The following is a 27,336-nucleotide window of genomic DNA, read 5'->3' as shown; positions in this document are numbered from 1 at the left end:
TAAGAGGGGATAAGGGATCTTTCGGAAAAGGCTTTATTTTCCACAAGATCAGCGTCTAGACTGGCCCTTTTTTCCGGCAAAGATCCGTGCCGAAAAAAGGCAGCCATTTTTATGCTAATGAAGCTGGGGAGATTTAAATCCCCGCTTCATTAGCAATTGCGACACGTCTAATTTGCATCCCTTTTACGAAAAAGGGATGCAATCTAGACGTAGCCTGTGACTTTGTTAAAGTGACTAGAAGTACCCTTTGTGCTATGCTGCAATTGTTTGTGTGAATGGGAGAGAGAATGTTTTAGGAGAGATACGTGTGATGGCCATTGTACGCGCAGATGATCAGAGGGGCAGGAGACTCAGAAGCACCAAATAATTATCAACTAAGATAAAGCACACTGAAGACGCAGGCTGGATCAGGGCAGCTCGACGAGCCATGAAGTTAGCGGCAAGCACCCCTTGATGAGGAACTGGAAACAACTTTCACCAGAAGACAACACCCAGGAGCAATCTTCAGCACACTGATATCAGATGACTGCGAGAATAACCTTCAGATAAACATGTCTCAGAAAAACTGACTGTAATGCTGAGTGACTGATTAAGGCCTGACAAGGCAAAATGCATAGACTCACATGGAAAGAAAAGGATGGAGTATCTTCTATGGTTCTTCAGGTTCCGTCCTGCTATGCTGTGGAGCATCAGTCTGGACTGACAAGAACCCGGTTCCTCCCTTGCACTCAGCCTATCTGGCCAATAGGTTGCGCCAAGCAACAGACTGCTACTTACAGCATCGACAGAACATGTGTGTGTGAATGCATACACTGTTCTGTTACATCATCAATGAATGTGGCGTGTTGAAAAAGATCCTGTGCGCTTCAATTCTCACAAACATGCCCTGTCCTTCACTCTCATCTCCCAACCCAACACATATGTGGGGAGTTGTTGTTACTTCTTTTACTGCTTGCAAAGTGAGCTATTTTGGGTTGAGATTGGTCTGTGCATTTCAAAATTTTCATTTCTTATCACACTTAAATTTAATTCTTTGAGTAGTGAGTTTTAAAATGCTTAACTTGTCGTGGCTGGAGTAATTATCCCTACGGTAATTGCCGCTCCTGGACATTGCTGACCTGTCCCTGCAGCCCATGAGAGAAGCAGAGCAGGGGGTCTCCACATGCTGTCCTTGCCTGCAGACACCACTCCTGCAAGCTCCCACTGATCAGTAATGGGAACCATAGTCAGTAGAAGCTGCACCTGTAGATGAGGGGCAGCATATGGCACCATGGAGCCATTGCTGTACATGCCAGCTGCTTTCAGGAATGGTGCGGGGCCAGGGCAGGAGTAAATCTGCCTTAACCCCACTGCTCCATTACCCGGAAGCCGTCTCAGTTAAGTGGTGCCCAGACAGAGCCTGCTTCCCAAACCCCTGTCCCAGCCCTGAACCTCCTCCTGCACCCAACATCCTACCCCAGACATGAGTCCCCCTGCACCCAAACTTCTTCCCAGATCTTGCACCCTGAAAACCCTCCTAGACCCCAATCCCCTGTCCTGGTCTAAGCCCCTCCCACACTCTAAACCCCTTGGCTCAAGACTAGAGCCTGCACCCCAACTCCCTACCCCAGTCTGGTAAAAGTGAATGAGGATGGAGGAGGAAGGGAGATGGAGTGAGCAGGGTGAGGCCTCAGAGAGGGGGTGGAGCAAGGGCAGGGCCTCAAAGAAGGAGCAGGAAGGAAGTGGGGCAAGGGTATTTGGGTCTGAGGGAGATCTTACATTGAACTTAAATTGAAAAAGTGGTGTTGTGGTTAGAAAGGTTGGAGACCACACTGCTACAGGATTCCTTTTCATTTAAAAAAAATCATGATCAATTGTTTAGTACAGAAGCTGAGGCAGCGAAATCTGTCATTTCCACAGACTGAACTGATCCTAACTCGGCTCTCGGAAACACAAACCCTGCAAACTGAAGTTAAGAGTAAACATTGTTAATTTGTCCCATAAATCTCAAAGAAAAATAAACCACATAGTCACTTCTCCCCATCTGCTTGGGCAAGATCACTAATGAGTACATCTTGAGGGAGAAGGTTAACTATTTGCAAACAAATATGCTGTTTATGCTCCTCTTTGTCCACCTACTAGTCACAGATTGCGCAATCACTTCCCCTGTCTTAGTCACACAGCTTCTAAGTGCCAACAGACTTCCAGTTCAAAGTATTATTAGCATTAGTTTAGTTTCTTACAAGAAATAACCTTAAAGAACTAGTACAGATGGGACTGATTATCATGGACCATGAGAAAACCCAGATTTAAATGTATTAAAAACAACTTCAGTGAATGCACCAGGATTTCATTATTTACAATAAATAACATGGACTGGAGGAATATTCCATCCTGACCATGGTGTCTGGCATTTGGTTGAATCCCCAGCATGTCAGCAAGACTCACCAGCTGGACACCCGGGAAATAATTTCCTGGAATAACTCAGAGCCCTTCTCACCGAGTGCCCCATCTCTGGCTGCTGGGGATATTTGCTGCTAGCAGTCACTGATGGGCCATATGCCTTTGTAGGTAATCTTATCATACTAACTGGTGTGATGCATTGTGGAAGTTATATCGATATAGTGTGTGTCTACGTGGTAGCTGTAGCCAACCCAGAGCAGCCAACATTTTCTGTAAAAAAAACTTCTGTAAAGCTGCCATTCTCGGAGTGTCAACTTGGGGAGTTAGAATTTTTCACAAGGGTGAAAGGCCCAAAGCAGTGAGGCAGCACCCAGCCAACTAGCCCTCATCATCTTCACACAAGGTGTCCCAGGGATCTCTGCCCAGGGTGCAAGACACTATGCCTTAAGAGCCCACGGCTTGTCCCTTTTTCTGCAAACTCTATGTGGCGATATAAAGCTGGAAACCAGAAGACACACACAAACACCTCTGGTATCACCATGCTGTGTGCATGTGTGAGATTGCCCCAACTGGCTTGTTGCAGAAGGTCCTGCCCTGGAAACTTCAAATTCTCAGTTCTGGCTGGAAGAGCACTATATTGCAAGTGCAGAGCTGTTGGCAAACGGCGTGAAACTTGAAACCGCAGCAGGCTCCTTTCTGTAAGATAGTTGAGGTGGCAGTGGCAGGTGAACCCAGTGCCAGTCTCCCCACTTTCAGCAGGGCAACAGGCAGCGAGGCTACCTGCCACTTCCGGAAAGGCACCGATCCAGCTGGACACTGTTGGCATATATCCATACACCCTGATGCCCGCCCTAACCCACTCCCTGCACACATTCCTTCCTGGCAGCGGCAGGTGGCCTTGCTGTCTGTTGCCTTGCTGAAGGCAGAGTGACTGGTAGCAGGTCTGCCTGCTACTGCTGCCCCGAGTTCCTTGCAGAAAGGAGCTTGCTGCGGTTAGAATTTCTGCACTTTTTTCCGGGTGCCACTGCTATCGCTAAGGAACTGATTTAGTTGGGGTTGGTCCTGCTATGGGCAGGGGGTTGGATTCGATGACCTCCTGAGGTCTCTTCCAACCCTATGAGTCTATGAACTGGCATTTTAGTCCTCTTAATATTGTTACTGTTGTGGAGTAAAAGGTGAAACCGAAAGCAGTGACAGAAAAGCAAACTAAGACACACAAAAGCAACACACAAAATGAAAATGAAATGTATGTTCTCACAGGGGAAAACCAGCAGAGACCACTGGCTAAGGAATGGGCAAGGACAAGGGTTTGGGACACTTAGATTCTCAGGTCTGGGTTTCTGGGGCTTCAGGGACCGGTTTGGGGGTTTCAGGACCTGATTTTTGGGGTTTCTGACAGGCAGGTTTGGGTTAAGGTAGGAACCAGGGTTTGGGACACCCAGGGTACATCTACACAGCAACATTATTTTGACATAACTAGCATTATTTTGAAATAACTTAGTCCGCATGTACACAGCAGGCAGTTATTTTGAAATAATGTCAAAATACTGTCAAGCTGGAGGACTTCTTACTGACTCCTGTAACCCTCATTGTACGAGGAGTAAGGGAAGTTGGAGGAAGAGTGCTCTATTTTGAAATAAATGCTGTGTAGATGCTTCCAATTTCAAAATAAGCTATTTCTAAATAAGCTATGCAATTGACATAGCTCAATTTGCGTAACTTATTTTGAGTTAAGCCCTGTTGTGTAGATGCACCCTGAGACACATTCTGGGGCCTGGTTTCCAGGGTTTCAGGGCCTGGTTTCTGTAGTTAGGGGGTTAGGGCTAGGATTACAGCTAGTTGTAGATCACACCGCTAGTTATTTTGGTTCAAGTCTCTACTTTGGTTTAAATGTGCCCTATTTGAAGGTAACTTAATTTAATAATATTAAAATGGCATCATAATAAGGCTCTCTTCTGAAGTAAGTGGCTGCACACAGACTTGCACTGAAGTAACTGAAGGTGTTTATCACAACCGATACAGTTATCACATAGGTAAGCCCAGAGTCTAAAGCATCCAAGTTCTGGGCACCGCCTGTGACAGGATATGGACAGACTGGGCAAGTGTTCTGATCAGAAAAACCCCATGATGCCAATTCTCTCCTATGCTTGTATTCATTTAAGCATTTCAGTTACCTGCAAGTCCAGCAGCCCAGCCAGTAGAGCTTTGCCTGCATGAGTTGCATTGTTTAGGAGGTCTTCCCTCTTAATAACATTAATCACTTCAGCAAGCAGGAGGTTCTTGGCGGGATCCCCAAGCCAGGTATTAAAAATCCGATATGGCTGGAGGGAAAAAATTGCAGAAGATGATGAAAGTCAATTTGAATCAAAGCAATGCTGTAAACAAAGGAAAGTCAGTATATGGGTGTCAGCAAACATCTTGGGCACCAGAAATGAACAGTCTTTTATGAACAGTCTTTTATGCTGTTGAAACAGAAAACTCATCCAGAAGCATTTAGGGAGAAGTCACTTGGTGCTAATAATGGCACGCTGTCCTTTGTGACCTCCCTGAAATAGATGTGAGTGTAACTGAGACCAGCATTTAGCATTGTGTAGTTTGCCTCAGAACTTTCAATGTTTCCCAAGGGTTCAGTTTTCTTATGTTACGTTTATAACTATGCACAGATTGCTAATTGTCTGTAAAAAAATCTGGATAAAAGAATCTGCAGGTTTTGAACGAAAGAGATAGAGCCCCTCAAAGTACAGGGTCAAGTCTTACTCCCATATGGTGTTGAAAATTCAGTGTATTAGAAATACGGGGCCTGGTTCTCCATTCCCTGACACCAGTCTTATACCAATGTAAGTCCACTGAACATGACTTCACTGTGGTCAGACTAGTGTAAGAACATGGAGATCTAGACCTACTGTTTGTACTTGTGAGACTATACAGACTGTGTGTGTTAAACAATAACGACCTTCTACTCAGATATACCATGTGTACTGCCACATATCAGTTGAACCCAGGTACAGGCCAGCTGAGTTTATTATATATCAGGAATACCTGCACACTGGGCAGGTGAGAAAAGAAGTAGGTCCCAAAGTTCAGCTTGTGTTAGAATCACACCCAGAAATGGACCATTTTCTTTCACTCATTAAGACTTAGGACAACAGAATGCAAGGTACACTCAAACACTTACAGCATTGGGCCTGAACTCCTCCTTGTGAAAAAATCCTCCTGTCATCATCTTCTTACTAAATGATACCATATCAGTGGGGTCGTCTAGGCCCCAGTGTTCATGGGCCCAAAACTTCCCGGTGCAGCCACCTCCTGTCTGTACCTCATCCACCAGAAATGCACAGCCATGCTGTTCGGAGAGATTAAGAGATCAAGGATCTTGAATCCATGTTTCCAAAACAAACATTCACCTCTCTTGCTGAATATATACATAATAGAAGTTAAAGAACAGTGCACAGAACAATATGACAGGAGAACTGTTCTGAGCACTTCTCGCATGTCAGTCTCTGAATAGTTTGTTAGATCTTTTTGTGAATACATCATCAAAAGAAATTCAGCTATTTTTGAGAGTGGTACACAGAAATCTGGTTTCTACACTACTCTGTGCAGGCAACAGAAAACACAACCATGTTTTTAGATAGACTGCCTCAAAATGTTTCCAAGTAATATTAGCAAATGCTAGGCGGGTGATTTTCAAAAGTTCTAGAAGCAGTTAGAAAGTCAATGGGAATTATGAGACTAACATCTATTTGTGCTTTTGAAAGATTTTTACCTACAACATAGGGGGCCAGCTACATTCAAGAGACACAGGCAACATCCCAGCACATCTGTTCTGTAGCATAAAACATTTTGGAATGGTTGGCCAATCAGGTAACCCTGGCTAGCTGAAAATTCCAGCCCCTCCTGGGGTGGACACCCAGCTGGGGAAGGAAAGCCCAGGCTCTGCCCCTTCCTCCCAAGGCGCCGCCCTTTCCACAACTCCCCCCACCCTCTGGGGAGCCAACCCTGACCTCCACCCCAGGTTACTGTCCTCAGCCTCCAGAAATCCCCAGACGCTCACCCATGCCAGTGGTTGGTGTGGCTGGAGCATCTGGCAGCCACAGAGCTGGGCAGCTGCATCATGGTCCCAGCCCTCCTGGGTGGTGGGAGCATGTGCAGTTTTGGGAAGGCAATGCCTTCCCCTTGCCTATGTTCCCTGCAGCCCTTGAAGCCCCTTTTTGAAAAAAAGATGTCACTAGCAATGGACTATTTCGCTGATCCTATGTAGGCAGGGAGATTCCTAAACCAATGTTTGAAGACTCACATTAGAACAGATTATTGGGTGTTCTCAACAAAATACTGTTACAACACTGGCATGTCCTCAGTTTGGGCAAGACTAAAGCTGCTTGATTTAATCTCACACTTGTCCATCTCATCTAATCTGCTCACATGATGCCACTGTGAGAAAAAAGAGTGGGCAGTCGAGCACTTGTTAACAACAGAAAATGATGCTGCTTCATCCTGCCGAACAGGGTACCCAAATGTCATTAATATGTTTTTCTATGAACACACATTTGAGTTTCTCCCCTGGAACATTTACAAGAAGAAAGTGCAAGGTACAGTAGTTCTCTTCTCCTCCCCTTTAAATAGTTGCCCCGACATTTCAAATGGCATAAGACATTTTGTTGATTTTTGTCATTTACTGGAACATCTGAACTTACATCTGGACTCAACTTCTGCTTTTACTGTTGCTGGGTCTATATTTGCAAATGAAAATGTTACAAAAAGGAAAAATATTTGTTCACCATCCCTTCTATTCCTGGAATTGTGTATGAGCCTCTCCAGGGAAGTTAGCCTTATAGCTTAAATAACTGATACAGAACCAGGAGAAATCTGTTGGAGAACATTTCAATCTACCTAATCCCTCTTTAAAAGATCTCCAGTTGGCTGTCTTGTCACAAACCAATTCTACAAGCCAAATACACAGAGGTGTGTTGGAATTACAATTCATCCACAAATTCAATTCTCACACTGATGACCTCCTCAATCGAGATAATGGATGTCTGGGACATTATTAACCTAACATTCAATGAAGGTGCCAACAGCTCTTTGTGTAGATTCTTGCATTAGTACCTAATTGAATTAGTATCTAATTGCTATCCTATGATCCTTATCCGCTTCTTTTAACTATCCAATATTTAGGTGCTTATAGGTTACTAGTTCTGCCTAGTTGGTTTTCCCTTTGATGTTTTCATACCCTCTGCTCCTTGTTCCCTGCCCCCTTCCATTTTTTTCCTTTCCCACTCTCCATTCGCCCCTATTTATTTTGGGTCTGCACATCCTAAACTCAAAACTCCAGTCATCTGAAGAAGTGGGCTGTGCCCACGAAAGCTCATGATACCATCTACATGTTTTGTTAGTCTATAAAGTGCTACCAGACCATTTGTTGTTTTTTAAGTTTATCCTGTACAGACTAACTTGGCTACCCCCATGAAGCTTCGGGATTTATCAGATTGGCCCAATCTCTCAGTCTCCTTTGAGAAAACAAAAGGAAAAATAGTTTATTAGGTGTTAGTTTAAAGTGCTACATATTTTTTCCTTTTGTTTTACCAAGATGAGACTAACAGGGCTTCCTCTCTATTACTCTTTTGAGAGTGGGAGAACTATTCAACAGAACAATTCACTGCTAACTCTCTGAGAGTATGTCAAATGGAACAGGAGATGTTACTGTGCTGGAGAAAAGGCACTGTTGGGTATGAGCACATACACATCATTGCCACCAATGTCATTCCAGAAGGCTTTCAGGAGGTCTCTAATCTTATGTTAGTCTTCAGAAAGGGGTTATGGGAAAATCATTGAAATGGTCTGGAGAAAACATCAGTTAACTTGACAAGCAGGAATGAAGTCTTGCAAATTCAAACCATCATTTGGTGGATGTCTAAATGTTTGCTTTACCTTTCTGGCTATGTCCCGTAACTTCTTAAAGAAATCATCTGAAGCATGATTGTCTCCCCCTTCTGACTGAATTGGTTCAATGATTATTCCAGCAACAATCCTCTTCTTTTTTCTGTACTTTACAATCAGATCTTCTACCTGTATGTCAAACACAGATATTATATTTTCCTCCCAAATAAAAATTGGCAGGTTTCCTCCCTGGAAAATAGTCCTTCCTGACATCAGAAGCTGGATTAATTTGGTGCAAAAACCACTCCTTGCTATGAATACATCAAATCCCACAAACATTAACATGAAAGAATATGGATTGTTGCAGAACTTAGGACCATTACTTAATTCTTAATTTAATTATGTTAAAGTGCTGTAACTTTAAACCATTTTAATACTTCACATTAATTTACAATAATACTTGTTTGAAACTTGTAGCAAACTCAGTGAAATAATCAAAACCACTTTAGTTTATTAAGTCACTCAAATGATACTGAAGAAAAAACCCAGTTACATATTGTGTTGAAACCTCATTTTATCATTTTGAATTATTTGTTTTACATGGAAATCTACAATGTCGCCCTTTCCAGTCACCCAAACGTACTGCAGATGCTTTGAAATTAATCAGATCAAATAGTGCAAAACTTCTGTTGCTGACAATATCTTATATAATTTTTTTCATTAAATCCCAGACTCCCAGTCGTTCATAGTTATTTGTACCTGGAACTTTCCACTCTGAACTTCATGGGGCTGATAAAAGTTCATGCTACTAAAAGTGACACTTTTTTGAAGGTGCTGATTAGCTACTATCGGATCTTTCAAACAAATTGTCAACTCTGTATCTGTAAGTTTGTGCATTGATCCTTTTCATTTTTACTTTTCCCACTGACATGTTGATTTTCCAGTGTTTGTTGTAGCAGTATGCATCCCCAAAACATTTGCTTTCCTGTAGTTTTTCCTGGTATTATTTTGGTTTGAATTCTTAAAACTGAAATACCCACCCAGAGAAGTGAAAAAACAGATTGACAGAGCCAAAAGAATACCCAGACATGAACTACTTCAAGACTGGCCAAAAAGAAAAAACAACAGAATTCCATTTGTCATCAGCTACAGCCCACAACTTAAACCCCTCCAACACATTATAAATAATAGAGATATACCTATCTTATAGAACTGGAAGGGACCTTGAGAGATCATCAAGTCTAATCCCCTGCCCTCGTGGCAAAATCAAGTACCATCCCTGTCAGATTTGCCCCCAATCCCTAAATAGCCCCCTTGAGGGCTGAACTCACAACCCTAGGTTTAGCAGGCCAATGCTCAAACCACTGAACTATCCCTGGCTCTGTGCAGAGCCCCTACTACTCCTGCATAGGCAGACTTAATGGCTTCACTGGGGAGCCATGCCAATGTCCCCCTTCACTGAGATGATTATAGGATCAGAGCCTGAATCCAGAAATCTACTACATATTTTTGGGTATGTCTACACTACAAAGTTAATTCGAACTAACGGTCATTAGTTCGAATTAACTTTAATAGCGGCTACACATACAAAACGCTAGTTCAAATTTAATTCGAACTAGCGGAGCGCTTAATTTGAACTAGGTAAACCTTATTCTACGAGGACTAACTCCTAGTTCGAATTAAGGGCTGTGTAGCCACTTAATTTGAACTAGTTGGAGGCTAGCCCTTCCCAGGTTGCCCTGGTGGCCACTCTGGGCCAAGCCAGGGAAACTCTTCTGCCCTCGTCCCAGCCCCAAAGCCCTTAAAGGGGCACGGTGTGGCTACAGTGCTTGTGCCAGTTGCAAACCTGCCACACCCAGCCAGCAGACCCTGCACCTGGCACAGCATGAGCCAGCCATCTGCTGCCACCCAGCCCTCCGCCTCTTCCCAGGACCAGGCTGGTGGCTCCCAGGAGTCTGCCTGGGGCCACAAGAGGCGGGCGCCTGTCTGGTCTAGTGCAGAGATCGTGGACCTCTTCGAGGTTTGGGGGGAGGCCTCCAACGTCCACAATCTCCGCACTAGGCACAGGAAAGCGGCCGTCTAGGGCAGGATAGCTGCCAGCCTGGGCACCAAAGGCCACAGCCTCCTGTGGCAAGGAGTTCCACAGGTTGACTAGACGCTGTGTGAAGAAGAACTTTCTGTTATTAGTTTTAAGCCTGCTACCCATTAATTTCATTTGGTGTCCTCTAGTCCTTATATTATGGAAACTAATGAAGAACTTTTCTTTATTCACCCTCTCCACACCACTCATGATTTTATATACCTCTATCATATCCCCCCTCAGTCTCCTCTTTTCTAAGCTAAAAAGTCCCAGTCTTTTTAGCCTCTCTTCATATGGGACCTGTTCCAAACCCCTAATCATTTTAGTTGCCCTTTTCTGAACCCTTTCCAAGGCCAAAATATCTTTTTTGAGGTGAGGAGACCACATCTGTACACAGTACTGAAGATATGGCATATCATAATTTTATCCTTCCCCTCCTCCTTCTTCCCCTGGCTTCCCCCTTCCAGCTCCCTCCTCCCAGGTTTCCCCCTCCCCTCCCCTCTCCCACCTCCTTTTCCCAGTATCCCCAGAGGTTAATCCCCCCCCCAGTTTTGTTAAATAAAGAGAGTTTCTATTTTTGAACACACGTGTCCTTTATTTTTTACATCAGGAAGGGGGGCTAGGGATGGGTAAGTGGAAGGAGGTGAGGGAAGAATGGGGCACGAGCGGAGGACTGGGGTGGCTCTGCGGGCTCCTCAGGGTGGAAGCTCTCCTGCAGGGCCTCCTGGATCCTGACTGGTCCCCAATTGACCCCCCCCCAGATGGCAGCCTGCGGCAAGTGCAGCCGGGCTGATGGCCGAGTGCTGTGATGTGCCGAGTGTGGACAGTCAGGGCACTCCAAGACAGGACTGCTTTGCTGTCCCTCATCGAGTTAGACAAGCAAGCGGGGAACCCTGAGAACTGTCTGTCCGGGGTAGGGGTCATGTCCCTTTAAACACAGCCCTTGGCTAGCCTGAGGCAGCAGCTCTACACTCTAAGTCCTAACCTGATGCCCTGCCGTCAGTGGTTCCGGCCAGCCTTAACTTTGGTTCAGGGTCCACTCAATGTGGACATGCTATTTCGAATTAGCAAAACGCTAATTCAAATTAGTTTTTAGGTCTAGATGCACTAATTTGAATTAGCTTATTTCACATTAACTAATTCGAATTAAGTTAGTTTGAATTAGTGCTGTAGTGTAGACATACCCTTAGAGAGTTGGTGCATCTGACTGTGTATCCATCCATCGATCTGTTCAAAAACGTCTCCTAAAACAGTAAGAGCTAGGACCACCAAATTTGGTAGGCAGCTTCCTCTTATCATAACGTAAAGCAAGATCAGGGTTTAGTTGTGCCAAGACAATGGGATGTACATGGAATGTGATTGTTTCATATCAAATGGAAAGGGAGGGGTGTGAGAGCAGGGAGAGTTATATTCACAAATGACCAACAGGGGAAGCAAGTGGCCCAGCTCCAGGAAGCAGCCACTGGCTGGCAACATGGTCTGTCACCCTGGGGAGCAGCTCCCAGCCACTGTGGCATGCAGCCCCCACCGCTCCAGACTGGCCCTGGGGAGAAGCCGGTGGGCAGCCTGTACAATCCCCCTCCCACCTGCCCCAGGGAGAAGCTGGTGGGGCTCCCCCTGCAACAAGCTGGCCCCAGAAAGATGTCAGCAGGCAGGCAGAGTGGTCCCTGCCATTCCGGGTGATCCCTGGGGAGAAGACAGGTAGCCTTGGCCACTGCCCCAGGCAATGCTGGGTAAGTCTTCTAGTACTACATAAATCAGGAAAACCTATGTTACTTTTACAAAGTTGTTTTTCAGAGGACTAAGCACATTGAGGCTCACCCTTGTGCACATTTCCCTCTCCCTAATTTCGGAGAGAAAATTAATTCAGATATTTTTAAACAAACCTTTCTTTGCACATGAAATTTATTTGGGGGCAAATTTCTGCATATCATTCACAATTTCACAGTAGATAGTTCTTTTTAAATGGCAGCAGAGGCAATCTTTTAACCATAACAGCTTAGGGCTATTCCAATTCCTGAATTTTTTCTTCCATGTTAGTGGCAGATAATCCCATATTCATTATTTCAAAATGAAAACAGAATTCAGCCAGTGAAGTACTCACCTCCTCTAAACAGCGGGCTTCTTCCTGTTGATTCTCTTTCACAAACTCTTCCAGGGGGTATTGTAGTCTTGGAAATGGAGCAATTGGCCAGTCTAACGAGGGGATGTCTAATTTGTGAATTGCTTTAGAGTGAGTTGTAGCTAAGCAGCCTAAGTCCCCCAAAAAAACCAAAATTAAAACAAAAGCTCATTAGAAATATTGAAAGAAATATGGAAAGAAACATTCTGAGAGGGGAGAATCAGACTTCTACTGGGCTATTGAAAAGGACTGGATGATTCCATTTTATTTATATAAGATTATCCTGCAATATTCACTGAGTTTGAAAATGCACAAGTGCATTTCTACTAGTCAGAGCATCATTCTGAGGAGTCGGATGGCATCTACACTATTTTAAAAGTATTTTTTAAAAAGTTAGGAGAATCTGCTTACAGGAGGGTAACAGCCACTTTGGTTAAAACTGTGTTTCCTCTTCCCAGTTACTGAGAGGACCAAACCATGTTCTCAATCAATCTACAGCTCCTCAAAGTTCCAAGCTGTAGCAGTTAAGTAATATGTTTACCACATGAAACTCTCCCATCTGCACTGGCAGAACCAAATGGTATTAAGCAGTATCTTGTGAAACCTGTCACCTAGAATGATAGATTATTAATAGTGTACATGGCAAAACTATGGGCCTAAACTGATATTTTAATGAATCAATGTGTTTTTACTGATCATATTTCTATCAATTGCAAAAGAACCTTTCATTTTGAAAGGTTTAAATAAAATGAGATAAATATGCACTGCTGTGTCTAATATCTGTTGAGAAAGGAAAAGGGGGAAGTGTTTTTCTTACCCATCGTTCTTCCATGGAATCCACCCATAAAGGACAGAATACTATAATCAGGACAGCCTGGAGCCTGAAACCAAACACAGGATATGTGTCTGAATTATTCAAACAACAGGAAGGTGGCAGTGCAGCTCACTGGAATGGAATCATAAGGAGGATTACATAACTGAATTGTACAACACACACAAGCATTCTACATGTAAACAAAAGTCTGGTCAAGAATATGTTCATCAGAGTGAGAGAGCGCAAGATTTTTGCCACTTTTAGCTATTGCCTCAACTAAGGCAGCAAGTTTAGTAAAGTACATGTATAAATTTCTTTGCCAAGAAATAGTCTTTATTCCTTTTATATTTCGTTTGCCCTCCGCTGGACCCTCTCTAATGCGTCCATATCCTTTTTGTAGTGGGGGGCCCAGAACTGGACACGATACTCCAGATGTGGCCTCACCAGAGCTGAATAAAGGGGAATAATCACATCTCTGGATCTGCTGGCAATACTCCTCTTAATGCAACCTAATATGCCATTAGCTAAATAGTGAGAAAGCCTGCCAGACCTATTAGCACTGGACCTGTGAAAGAACCATTTGAGTAGTAATGGAGCCACTTAACAGCATTTGGAATCCCCGGTATATACTGTCAGTTTCTGAATTTACTATTAGCCTTCATGGTCTTGGTTTACAATTCGCTTTAAAATATTCCATTAGTGTGTTCCTGAAGATTATAAAACACCTTTCTAAAAATCATGTCCCCTCTCTCTCAGATTGCCATTGGGAATAGGAGCACCAGTTTAATAGTACTGTGTAGGGCCCCATAAATCCTAAGGCCCTGCTCCCTTAGTTCCTTCTTGCTAGAAACTTTGACAGTGGTGAAGAAGGGCAGGTCGTGTAATGAACATGAGCAACACATCTCAAAGAACATCAGTTACAAAATGTAATGGTCTTTTCTTCGAGAGAGATAGCTCATGTCCATTCCACATTAGAAAAGTCACTAATGATGCCTGGCCTCTAGTTGAATGGGTCCACAAGATCCACAGCAGGGTAACCCCGGCTAGATCAGAGCAGGTCCAAATAAGATGAGGTAATCCAGTTGGCCAGCCAACTGAGATGACTTGCAGAATGAAAGGCCAAGGGCCTTCTGACATCCAGGGCTAAGTTAAGATCCCAATGGAGGACAGGACCCCACAGCTGCAGATAAAGTCACTCGAGACCCCACAGAAACCTCACCATCATGTCATGCTGAAACACTGTCTGACCTTGGACTGGCCTATGGAAAGCTGAGATGGTCAAGGGATGCATCTTACTAGAGGGATATGGCATGCTTTGGCACTGAAGTTGTAGCAGGTAGCAGAGAACCAACTATATTGGAGTATGTTCTGGAGAGATGCCTCGCTCCATCTCCCAGTGGGAGAACCTCACCAACCTTCGCTTGTGGAAGGTTTCCTACTGGACCTCTGCCGAGAAGGTATGTTCCGCCTTTCTCAGCCATGGAACATCCATGCCATGATATGTAGGGATGCGAGGCTGGGATGGAGGAGCTGGCTCTGGTCCTGAGATAACTGGTCCAGAAGGGCTGGGGGGTATATCACCAAGTTCAGTAATGTCCAGAACCAATGCTGGCAAAGCCAGACTGGAACAATCAAGGACTAGGACCCTGCTGATGAGAGGAATTGTTGGGAACACATAGAGGAGGCCCTTAGATTATGATAGGAGAAAGGTGTCTGAGAGGGAGCCTTTGCCCAGGTCCCACTGGGAGCAGAAATGGTGGCACTTCCTTTTCTGCCTAGTGGCAAAAAGGTCTATTTGGGGAGTCTCCCACCTCCAGAAAAATTGTGGAGGCCAGTTTTTAGTGCAGTGACCACTTGTGGTGAGAAATCCCTGCTGAGGTGATCTGCCTCCAGATGGATATTATGGCTGATACAGAAATCCCAGAGGAGGAGTGTCTCCTGGCATAGCATGGTGAAGTGTGTCTCCCCCTTGTCTGTTTATATAAAATATTGAGGCCATGAGGAATCTCACCACCTTGCCCAACACTTGAAGTAAGAAAACCCTGCAGACCAGATCTCTCAGTTCTAGAATGGGCTGTAGACCTCCTTTACCCTTTGGAATTAGGAATTAACAGGAAAGAATTTCGTTCCGGAACTCAAGCAGAACTTCCTACAGCACACCCATCTGCAACAATTCCTGAACCTCCTGTACAAGACGACTTACATGAGAAGGGTCCCTGAAGAGGGACAGGGCAGGGGAGTGGAACTGGGGGATGGAAAGGAATTGAAGGGTATAACCCTGGGGAACAATAGCCCAGACCCAGTGGTCTAACGTTATTGCGGTCCAGGCCAGGAGAAAATGGGAAATCAAGGGTGCCTCTAGATTCCACAGGCCATTGTTGCTGCCCTGCTGACACTACAGGCTGGGTCACTCTGCTTCAAGTTCAACTTCCTTGCAGAGGTGATGAGCTACCACATGCAGGTCTAGGATCCCCTCCCTTTTTCTCCATGGCCTTTTGGAGCAGAGAGGAGCAGACCTTGGTTGAAGTCTTTACCTTCCATACTGGGACCGCTTAGGGTTAATGGTGCTGACTGGAAGAAGGCACTGAGGGGACATTCCATGCCAGAGGCATGGTGTCTGAGGTTAAAAATCAGCGCCTGCTCCCCTCCCAGGGACACTGCCAATTCTGTTAGGAGTACCCACAAGCGAATGTCCCTTTCCTTATTGGTACAGGGTGTGACGTAGTGGGGGGGAACTTGCTAACTCACTGGCTATTGTCCGTAGCACCACCGAGCAAGACAGGCGATGAGTCATTATGCAAAGAGGGTGTCTCAACCTGTCTGACCAGCTAACCCCCAGGAAGAGAATCAAAGGAAGGTGGATGCTGCCCTGGCTGGGGGGCAGGGCTGGAGGAGAGTTAGTTTAGTTTCTGTCTGGGAGGATGGAGGAAACAGCCTCAGCAACAGGCTGGGGGGTTTAGAAGCCGAACCCCCCACCCCCATATCAAGGGGGGCTGAGGCATCCTAGGCCTGCCCTGTAACCTGATGACATCTGTGCTGTACTGTATGCTGGAGAAGCAATAAACCACCTCTATTCTACTGGCTGGTGGAGTCTGTTTGTGCCATTTCGGGGGTGCAGGAGGCGGGGGAACCCCAACGCGTCGTCACACAGGGCTTGAATGATGTGCAAATTTGATACTTGTCACTAATGTGCCCCTTGCTGAGGCACTACAGACAATCTCATGTGCATAAGATTTCTGCATGAAACACACGGTTTGAAGCCTGATGATCATGGCATGCCCTGTCTCTAGGCAAAGGTCCTGTCTGGGACAATGAACTCCATCTAAACTAATTTATCAATTGGCTGAGGAACTATCTACAGAGCTGCTAAGCAGAGGAGATCTAGCGATGACAAACAAACCAAATACTAATAGTCTGGCTGAGAGAACAACAGTAAAGTGGCATTGAATTATTACTGGAGCATTGGAGAGAAAAGCAGGCCTAGCTCCTGGGAACAGAGAAAGGAAGTGCCTTAACGTCATACTATAAAAGGATGGGCCTCGTTATCACAAGGCTGGTGAACCCCAAGTTAGGACTGATTCAGCTTTGAGCGGGCGGTTGGATTGGATGACCTCCAGTGGTCTCTTCCAATCCAAGTCTTCTATGATTCTATGCGCTCAGTGGGACATTCACAGAAGATAACCTTTCTGGGAACAGAAAAAAAATCCTAAACTGCAATGAATTCACACAAGATGTAGTTCTAGCACATCTACTACTGTGCTCAATCCTGGATTGTTATGTAAATCAGATCAGCCATTGCTCTACCTTATGCCAACTGGAATGGTCACTATGAGATCATTCTACCAGTTCACGATCGCAAGAACACAGCATGCTCAGGTGCCTAGTTCTCACCTTGGCTTTGGTCCAATTCAAGAGAATTTTAAGCACTGTACCACTGGAGCAACATGACAGGAATGTACCCTAGGCCAAGGATCTGGCCTTGGAGCTGTAGATCCTGTAATTTCCAAGATGCTCACATCTTAGAAGGGATCCTAAATTAAATACATTCCCCAACTTCATTAATAATCTTTTGTATTAATGTTTATGACTGGATTGAAGTTGAACTAGTACTAAACAGGATTTCCAGCTGTATCTTAATTTGTTACTCCCATGTAATTATTCCATGGCAAACTAGCTTCTTGATTAATTTTGTCATTAAACTACATTTTGGGAAAAAATTAATAGGACTGTTAATGTTCTAATCTTTATTATTTATTCCCCACAGTCTCCCAGCACATGCCCGTCTCTCTAGCAGATGGCATATCAGAAAGAGGGCAGTTTTAAAACAATTCACAACTATTCTCGAGAGGGTAGCAGGATGCCAGTAGCAGGGCCAGAATTTTGGCTGGGAGTGAGCAGTAATTGACCATTCTTGAAGCTTTTAAGTACTAGGCTCCATCATAGTGTTAGAAAGCATGGGATTTTGTTCTGTAAACAAATTAAATACAAATACTCTGGATAATAAACAGAATAATAAAGTTACCTGGTTAATCATGCACGTCTCCAATTCTTCCTTTGTGACATTATTATTACCCCTTTCCTTGTTCTGCAAAAGTAATGAAAGAGGGTTTCATAAGCTGTGCTAGATGAATCTCACATTAGTTGCAGGTGAAGTCTTGCTGCAAAATCCCACAGAAAAAAGTGTCTGAAGGATTACACAGCAGAAATGGCAGACTTGATGAAACCATATATGGAACATTAAGACACAAATTATATGGGATCTCCAAAGCTTAAGAGGCACACGTCTATCAAGAGTGGGCATGATAAGGCAGAAAATCCCTTCTATTTCTCTCTTTTTAAAAAGAGAATAAACCTTTTCAGTATTTGAGATGTAGTGGAAGCTCCAAGGTTTGTCCACTCTTCATTCTTTTAACTAATTATGAGTTTGTTTAACCTAAAGTGGACAGTGATTTTTTCCTCTGAAAAGAGTTGTTTCTTATGCATTTCATGTGTGGGATGATCTAGCATTAGAGGCATTATATATGTTTACTCTGAAAGTCAAAAGAGGAATGAAGGGTCTTACCTATTTTGTTATGGCTCAGATTAGCATCTTTAGTTGGTAAGCTCTCCAGACCAGGGACTCTCTCTTTATCTATGTTAACATTAGGGAGGGACAGTGGGGCATGAATCCTAACTGTGATCTTTGGGCATGACTATAATATATTAAGAAATAACAGCATATGGATTTAAATAAATGGTTGCTGCAGCTGGTAGTGTGTATCACCCCAAATCATTCAATTCAGTATTCATCTTATACACACAGAAATGTTAACAAGATTTGGCCAGCACTAGTTTAGTTCACGATATTAGGAGACAGACTGTGAATGAGCACAGCTGCTGGTTACACAGGCTTTGTCTTCACTAGCACTCTTTCATGCCCCTGAGCAACAGAAGTTTTACCAACAAAATCACTGGTGTGCACAGCGCTATGCTGACGGGACAGTGTTTCCCACTGACATAGCTACCACTATTCATTGTGGGGGAGGGTTAATTATGGTGGTGGGAAAGTTCTCTTCCACCACGTAGAGCTGCTATTCAGGAAACCTTACAGTGGTCAGCTGCAGTGCTGTAAGATCCACAGCCAAATGCTGTCTTTCCACACTAGTGCAAAGATTTTATACCTGACCCTTGTGTGTTTAGTTTAGGCAGCAACTTAAGATAAAAGCTTGAAAAAAATGTTTGTTTAAAAATACGGCATCATTGATACTTTTGTAACCAACTTCTAAACCCTAGAATCACATGCAGGACTTGGAATACCAGAAAGAAAAATGCACTGCATAATTTTGGAAGAATGAAACTTTTCCAAAATAGTTTTTCTATGAGCCATATGGGCCTACTAGCTTCAGGATAGAATGGTGCTGCTTGGTATTTGTCCCTCCCTCTTCCCACTTCCAATGAGTTACTGTCACAGATGCATGAGCAGCTTTTCTTTCCTTCAGAATGCTTTTGTCCCCCTTTTCCCCTAAGCACACCCACGTCTGAAATAGTCCAAATGTATATACTGCAAAGCTCGCTTGTTTGCATATGGCATTGTCAGAGAACATACAGTTGAGGGTAGAATTTCTGGTTACTGAGAAAGTGTGATGGAGGGTTTTGAGCTGCATCAGTCACAGGATTCGTGATGGTAAAGAGGGAGGAAGGAATGCTGCTGCATTGGCTGATACTTGCTTTGTATATTCCATGTTCTTATGTTTTTTAGAATTCACATAAAGGGATCCCAAGGCCCTGTATATTACTCCCTCCTTTCAGTGTGGAATTTGTAGCAGACTGGAATTGAAATAAACATTGTGAAAACCAGGACAGAAGTACAGCCTCTATTAGGAGCTCTGTCAGCTCAAGAGAGAGCAGATCTTTAAGTAATCACTTGTTCAAGCAAAATGTGTATTTACTACCTCTATTTTTACCTGAGCCACCTAATTCTGAGCAAGGGAAGGAGGCACAGTGAGAAAAGAAAAAGTATTAGTTTTGTAGTGGGAAAACCACTGACACATCTGGAATTTTCCAGGTGGTCCAACAGATAGGAGAGAAAGTTAAAGGTGCAAAGATCTATTCTGTTTTCTACAATTTAATCCATAATTATATAACTAAAGGAATGCATTCCATGCAGATTCAGTTCTTATGAAATATCCATGCCATTGTGTAGGTGCCGCAGTACTGTAAATAACCATGCTCAGTTATTTTGACTCACCCTGTACCACATGAATATTGCTTTAAAGGCATTTTCATTAGAACAGGATCCACAGGACATGGTGATAACCTGCTGCAGGCCCTTAGGAGCCACCTGTCAACAAAGAGACATAATAAAGATAAAATAATTAGCACAATTATGGAACAAAGCAAAAATACCTAACCAGCCCCATTTCATTCTTGTATTCAGAGTAAATGTAGTGTGGCATCTGCATTCAGAGCACACACCATCACATCTCACATTCAGATCCTAAGAGAATCAAAGGTTTGATTTCATCATGATGAGGATGGGTAGTTCTCTTTAAAATTTCATCTGCAAAATTCTCTGCATGGAAACATCCAGCTTCATTTATGGATAGAGCCCCATGCAGATATACAATTGGTGTCCACATCCTTATCTGCAAAAATGATCTGTGAATATCCACAAATTTGAAGGGTTTTAGATACAAACTTTTTATTTTCGTCCATATCTACAAAAATGAGCTGTGGATATCCATATCCATATTCCTGGATGCAGATACCCCCAGATATAAAGGAGATATCCATGGATTTGCAGGGCTCTATGGATCCCATTTTCTTGAAAAGGGGCAGGCAGCTGATTCAACTGCTAATAGTTAAACAACATCATTTCCTATTCAAACACTTTAATTTTTCCCTGGTAAGTCTGTACCCCGAATGCCATGGAGTGGGCATGTGTTTCTTCATAAATACTGATCACTATTTTAACAAAGAAACAGAAAACATATACATTCCTTTGCAGAATAGTTACACAAATAACCACCATCTGGAGAAAGGCACACATGAAAAATAACCTCAATGCCAAGTTCAGCATGCTCAGCATTACAAGGAAAAGAAGGTTGACAAACAGTGCATCACTTGTAGAACGCCTCTAGAGAAAATGCAACACTGGAAGTGTCGTTTTTAGCTATTCACAGTTTGTTCTAAAGGACTGACAGAACTTTAGCCTTGTACTTTTTGGGTTCCATGTGAAATTTCCCAGATATGAAGAGGTACTCAAACTAGAAAAGGGGTAGAATACTAACAGCAAAACACTGCTTCCTTTAATGCTTAGCTCTTCAAGACATAAGCCATGATTACTTCCAACAGTCAGCCTCATTATCATAATATCAGTAGTCATCTTAAAGAATACAGAATAATGATGATTTAATATTTTCTATTTTGAATTTCTTCAAGAGTAGAAGAGCAACACCATGTTGTCAGTTCTCTAATATACTTAACAAAAATCCTATGGTGACTTAAAAACCTCTTCAAATTCTAGCTTTGTGCACTACAGGTTGGATTTTGTTATGTTCGTTAGGTCCTGTTCCAGCAAAGCAGATAAAGCCATATTTAATGTTAAAACTGTAAGTAGTCTCATTAACTAAGTCAGCTACTGCATTTTTCACTGTTTCTCCTACCTTCTGAACTCCTTAACTGGTATTGCCATAAATAGTAGGAATATTCTAGGGGGAAGAATTTAAGATAAGTATACAAAGCATAATTTCTTATTTGTGATTAAGTAACGTTCATAGAATCATAGGGCTGGAAGAGACCTCAGAAGGTCATCAAGTCCACCCTCTGCCCAAAGCAGGACCAATCCCAATTAAATCATCCCAGCCAGGGCTTTTTCAAGCTGGGACTTAAAAACCTCTAGGCTTTAGAGACTGAAAGGGAATTTGAGAGATCATCTAGTCCAATCTCCTGCACTCATGGGAGGACTAAGCATTATCTAGATCATTCTTTTGCAACTTACTAATACAACAGAAATTTCAGATCCTTCTTTTCAGTGGAGTTTCATACCATATATGTATTTTTGAGATATGCAGACTTAGAATATGGTAAATCATCCTAGTTCATTTTTAAACTTACAGAAAGCAAAGATTCCTTTAATTTTTCAGCAAAATTCTCTGGAGGTAAAATCCCAAGAGCAGGCCTATTAACAAATGTACTCTGAAAAGTGAAGAAAGAAAAACAGTAAGTATACAGCATAAATAAAAATCTACAATGTTGAGATTATGATTCAAAACCCATAAATGTAAATTAAACTAAGTCTAAAACTTCTGTGTCATAACTGGAAATATTTAAGTCGTTGCACATATGTAAATATTTCCCATTATGACGTAGATGTTTTAAAAATGACTAAAAATATTAAAGTCTCATTAAATAGACTCATTTTTCTGACCAAGCACAATTTTAATTTGTTTAGTCACCTTTAAAGATCAGTGAAACGTCTAGACTTCAGTGAAATATTTCCTCTTTAAACCTGATTTTTAAAACTGATTTTTTTATAGGAATACTTCACTTTATTACATAAGAACATAAGAACGGCCGTACTGGGTCAGACCAAAGGTCCTTCTAGCCCAGTATCCTGTCTACCGACAGTGGCCAGCACCAGGTGCCCCAGAGAGGGTGGACCGAAGACAATGATCAAGCGATTTGTCTCCTGCCATCTCTTTCCAGCCTCTGAAAAACAGAGGCCAAGGACACCATTTTATCCCCTGGCTAATAGCCTTTTATGGACCTAACCTCCATGAAATTATCTATCTTCTCTTTAAACTCTATTATAGTCCTAGCCTTCACAGCCTCCTCTGGCAAGGCGTTCCACAGGTTGACTACATGCTGTGTGAAGAAGAACTTTCTTTTATTCGTTTTAAACCTGCTACCCATTAATTTCATTTGGTGTCCTCTAGTTCTTCTATTTAGGGAACTAATAAATAACTTTTCTTTATCGGCCCTCTCCATACAAATCAGAATTTTATATACCTCTATCATATCCCCCCTCAGTCTCCTCTTTTCTAAACTGAAAAGTCCCAGTCGCTTTAACCTCTCCTCATATGGGACCCGTTCCAAACCCCTAATCATTTTAGTTGCCCTTTTCTGAACCCTTTCCAAGGCCAAAATATGTTTTTTGAGGTGAGGAGACCACATCTGTACACAGTATTCAAGATGTGGGCGTACCATGGTTTTATACAGGGGCAGTAAGATATTCTGTGTCTTATTTTCTATCCCTTTCCTAATCATTCCTAGCAACCTATTTGCCTTTTTGACCGCCGCTGCACACTGCGTGGAAGTTTTCAGAGAACTGTCTACGATAACTCCAAGATCCCTTTCCTGATTTGTCGTAGCCAAATTAGCCCCCATCATACTGTACATATAGTTGGGGTTATTTTTCCCGATGTGCATTACTTTACACTTATCCACATTAAATTTCATTTGCCAATTTGCTGCCCAATCACTGAGTTTGGTGAGATCTTCTTGGAGTCCCTCACTCATAGACTCATAGACTCTAAGGTCAGAAGGGACCATTATGATCATCTAGTCTGACCCCCTGCACAGTGCAGGCCACAAAATCTCACCCACCCCTCCTAGAATAATCCTCTCACCTATATCTCAGATATTGAAGCCTTCAAATACTTTGAAGACCCCAAGATGCAGAGATCCTCTAGCTGTGATCTGTACCCCATGCTACAGAGGAAGGCGAAAAACCTCCAGGGCCTCTGCCAATCTACCCTGGAGGAAAATTCCTTCCTGACCCCAAATATGGCGATCAGCTAAACCCTGAGCATGTGGGCAAGACTCACCAGCCAGACACCCAGAAAGTTCTCTATAGTAACTCCTATCATCCCTGCATTGTCCTATTTCCCACTGATAATGAATGGTCAACTAGATACCAAGATCATGTTATCTCATCAAACCATCCCCTTCATAAACCCATCTAGTTTAATCTTGAAACCAGATAGATCTTTTGCCCCCACTACTTCCCTTGGAAGGCTGTTACAGAACTTCACTCCTCTAATGGTTAGAAACCTTCGTCTAATCTCAAGTCTAAACTTCCTACTAGCTAGCTTATATCCATTTGTTCTTGTGTCCACATTGGTATTAAACTTAAATAATTCCTCTCCCTCCCTGGTATTTATCCCTCTAATATATTTAAAGAGTGCAATCATGTCCCCCCTCAGCCTTCTTTTGGTTAAAGTAAACAAGCCAAGCTCCTTGAGTCTCCTTTCATAAGACAGGTTGTCCATTCCTTGGATCATCCTAGTGGCCCTTCTTTGTACCTGTTCCAGTTTGAATTCATCCTTCTTAAACATGGGGGACCAGAACTGCACACAGTATTCCAAATGGGGTCTCACCAATACCTTGTATAATGGCACTAACACCTCCTTATCCCTACTGGAAATACCTCGCCTAATACATCCCAAGACTGTATTAGCCTTTTTCACGGCCATGTCACAATGGCGGCTCATAGTCATTCTATAATCAACCAGGACTCCGAGGTCCTTCTCCTCCTCCGTTTCTTCCAACTGATGTGTCCCCAGCTTATAACTAAAATGCTTGTTATTAATCCCTAAATGCATAACCTTACACTTCTCACTATTAAATTTCATCCTATTGCTGTCACTCCAATTTACAAGATCATCCAGATCTTCCTGTATGATATCCCGATCCTTTTCTGAATTGGCAATAGCTCCCAACTTTGTGTCATCTGCAAATTTTATTAGGACACTTCCACTTTTGGTGCCAAGATCAGCAATAAAAAGACAGTCTGTTTCTGTCTTGACTATCCTAAAGAGTTTGGAATCATCTGCAAACTTTACTACCTCACTGCTTACCCCTTTCTCCAGATCATTTATGAATAAGTTTAAAAGGATTGGTCCCAGGACTGACCCTTGGGGTACACCACTAATTACCCCTCTCCAATCTGAAAATTTACCATTTATTCCTACCCTTTGTTTCCTGTCTTTTAACCAGTTCGCAATCTAAGAAAGGACCTTCCCTCTTATCCCATGGCCATGTAATTTACACAAGAGCCTTTGGTGAGGGACCTTGTCAAAGGCTTTCTGAAAATCCAAGTATACTATATCTACTGGATCCCCCTTATCCACATGCTTGTTAACCCCTTCAACCTATTCTTTCACCAGAATCTCAGATCCTTTTGTATAGAGGAAATAAACTTTAAAGCCTTAATTATTTGGTTTCAGTTAGAATGGCTAAACCTAAATTTCACTGAGCTACTGTAACAGTTTCTTCCTTATCAGGCTTCAAGAAAGATCAGTTCTGACCACAGTGGTATAAACACCCTTAAGATATCATTACAATATAGGATTTTGAGGATGGGTGAAATTACACAGATATGTTCAAAGGACAAGAGAAGAATAAGGTGCAACAAGAATCAACCAAGCAATTATTGCAATAAAATAGTTTTCCTGCAGTAACTTTATACTCTCAGATAATCATGCTTTCTCCCTTATAAAATCCTCTCATACATCCACAATAGTAAGCAGTACATCAAGGGAGTAACGTTAGGCAAAACCACATCTGGATGAATGGATGCTATAGGAAGCATGGAGACTTGTGTTCTGATTTTATGAGAGTTATTGCTACACTCTATTATGTAAAATTGCATTCAAGAGTTTTGTGCAGCCTAGTTTTAGTAGCAGCTTGATCCTGTGCTCAGAGACAGATTGGTAGTGGATTGTGAGAGAGGGGAGTTAAAATCATCAAAACCATTTACATTTTGATTTGATTGTGTCTACTCAGCTGCACACGAAGTGTCAGAATGCTGCTGCAGCAATGAACCAGTTCTAATCCCCAATACCCATGAAAGTAATCACATTAGTGAGACAGAGCTGCATAGCATAGCATATGAACAATGGCTGAGAGAGCAGAGATGATATTGATAGAATCACAGAAATGTAGGCCTGAAAGGACTTCACTAGGTCAACTACACCAGACCCCTGCACTGAGGTAGGACATCCAGGACACGTTTGTTTAATCTGTTCTATAAAACGTCCAGTGATGAAGCTTCCACAACCTCCCAAGGTAATTTGTTCTAGTGCTCTAGTTTTTCCTATTTTTATAGTTAGCAAGTTTTCCCTAATGGCTAACCTAACGCACTCTCGCTGCAATTTAAACCCATTCCTTCTTGTCCTGTCCTCAGGGGTTAACGAGAGCAATTAAATGACTCGCCTCTTTATAACAACCTTTACTACTGGTCGGTTTATGCTCCCCTTTCTCTTCTCCAGACTAAACAAACCCAATTTTTTCAATTTTTCTTTATGGAGAAAGATTGCCAAGCCCAGAGGTACCAGTTCTCAGCTCTGCCTTCAATCATTTTTGTTGTTCAGGAAAAATGAAGTGCAGTGCCCAGCACAGGACACAGTTTTCCAGTTAAGGCCTTATCAGTAGGTAGCAGAGTGGAAGAATAAATTGACCGCTGGTATATCGATTGATGCTGCGCTGATCCACCGTGTAGTGAATACAAGCCCAAAGTTCCTTTCCAACAGTCTGAACAACAAACTCTGTTTGGTGTATACTAGAGCTCTTATTGGACTTTTGTCTTTACTAGAGAAAGAAATTTCCACGTAAATCTAGAAGTCTGAGAAAATTCACTGAGATTCATGGATTATGAGAAGAAAGTGTGTTTTTCTTTTATTGTTAAAATGAGATAAGCCCAGTAACAAGAGAAATAGAACATTCAAATACTCTGCTACCATCTCAAACTAATGAGAGGAGATTCAGAGCTTCTTTTCAGTGGGATAAAAATATAGTCATGATGCATTACAAAAAAAACAAACAAACAAAAAAAAAACAGGACATAATCCCTAAAAGTAAATTTTGTTCCTATCATTAACATTATCATTCCCTGGAATATTTTTGGTGCCTCAGTTAAGAGTAAAATTAAGGGCTAGTTTACACTGAAGCAGCTACATGCTTCAGCTGTATCACTGTAGTGATTCATGTAGATAATTTACCTCTATTTATCTAGTGCTGCATATTCAGGACTTAGGTCATCTTAGCTAAGTTACTCAGGTGTGTGGATTTTGTACACCCCTGAGAGACACATCGGTAAATAACAAATTTTCTAGTGAAGACCAGCCTTGGAACCATGAATGCATTTTCACAGTACATCTGACACTCAGCAGCCTGCAGTCTCCTACCAAAGACCACAGCTGGCTGCAGTAGGTTTCCAGAAACCCAAGCTTTTCATAAAGCTCTGGCTATGGAACTAAATGCTTTCTGTACACTTCATGAAACTGGACGTATTACTATCATAATCAGGAGTGCTGACCAGCACCCAGTGACTAAGGGATTAACTCATGTACCTAGCCAACGTGTCGGGCAGTCAGCCAATAACAATGCAGGTAGGAATTTCAAACAGGAAAAGAGGAGTTTTTCTCTCTCTCTTCTTTATTTGAGATCCAGAGTAGTTTCTCCCAGGTATTAAGGGAGATGCTTCTCTCTCCAAGAATGGACTTCTTAAAATGTTTAAGTAGGGAAAAGTTTTAAATAGTCCATCAGGGTTTATTGCTTCCCTTGTTTGGGGGTTTGGAA

The 27,336-nt window shown here is 42.7% G+C and overlaps 1 protein-coding gene across 3 annotated transcripts in view; it reads right to left on the bottom strand.

Annotated features, from left to right (window-relative positions):
• The window catches only part of ABAT (4-aminobutyrate aminotransferase), a 145,979-nt gene that overhangs the window by 8,385 nt on the left and 110,258 nt on the right, over positions 1 to 27,336 (bottom strand). For all 3 annotated transcript variants that reach the window (XM_075899273.1, XM_075899275.1, XM_075899274.1), the window contains 8 exons: positions 21,871 to 21,951; positions 20,003 to 20,095; positions 17,798 to 17,860; positions 13,279 to 13,342; positions 12,444 to 12,592; positions 8,311 to 8,448; positions 5,558 to 5,725; positions 4,557 to 4,703 (listed from right to left, as the gene is read on the bottom strand). In XM_075899273.1, the coding sequence (XP_075755388.1) occupies positions 4,557 to 4,703; positions 5,558 to 5,725; positions 8,311 to 8,448; positions 12,444 to 12,592; positions 13,279 to 13,342; positions 17,798 to 17,860; positions 20,003 to 20,095; positions 21,871 to 21,951 (903 nt within the window). The remainder of the gene's footprint in view (positions 1 to 4,556; positions 4,704 to 5,557; positions 5,726 to 8,310; positions 8,449 to 12,443; positions 12,593 to 13,278; positions 13,343 to 17,797; positions 17,861 to 20,002; positions 20,096 to 21,870; positions 21,952 to 27,336) is intronic.

This window comes from Pelodiscus sinensis, chromosome 16, assembly GCF_049634645.1.
Source record: "Pelodiscus sinensis isolate JC-2024 chromosome 16, ASM4963464v1, whole genome shotgun sequence".
NCBI lineage: Eukaryota > Metazoa > Chordata > Testudines > Trionychidae > Pelodiscus > Pelodiscus sinensis.
This window is presented reverse-complemented; position numbering and strand designations above follow the sequence as displayed.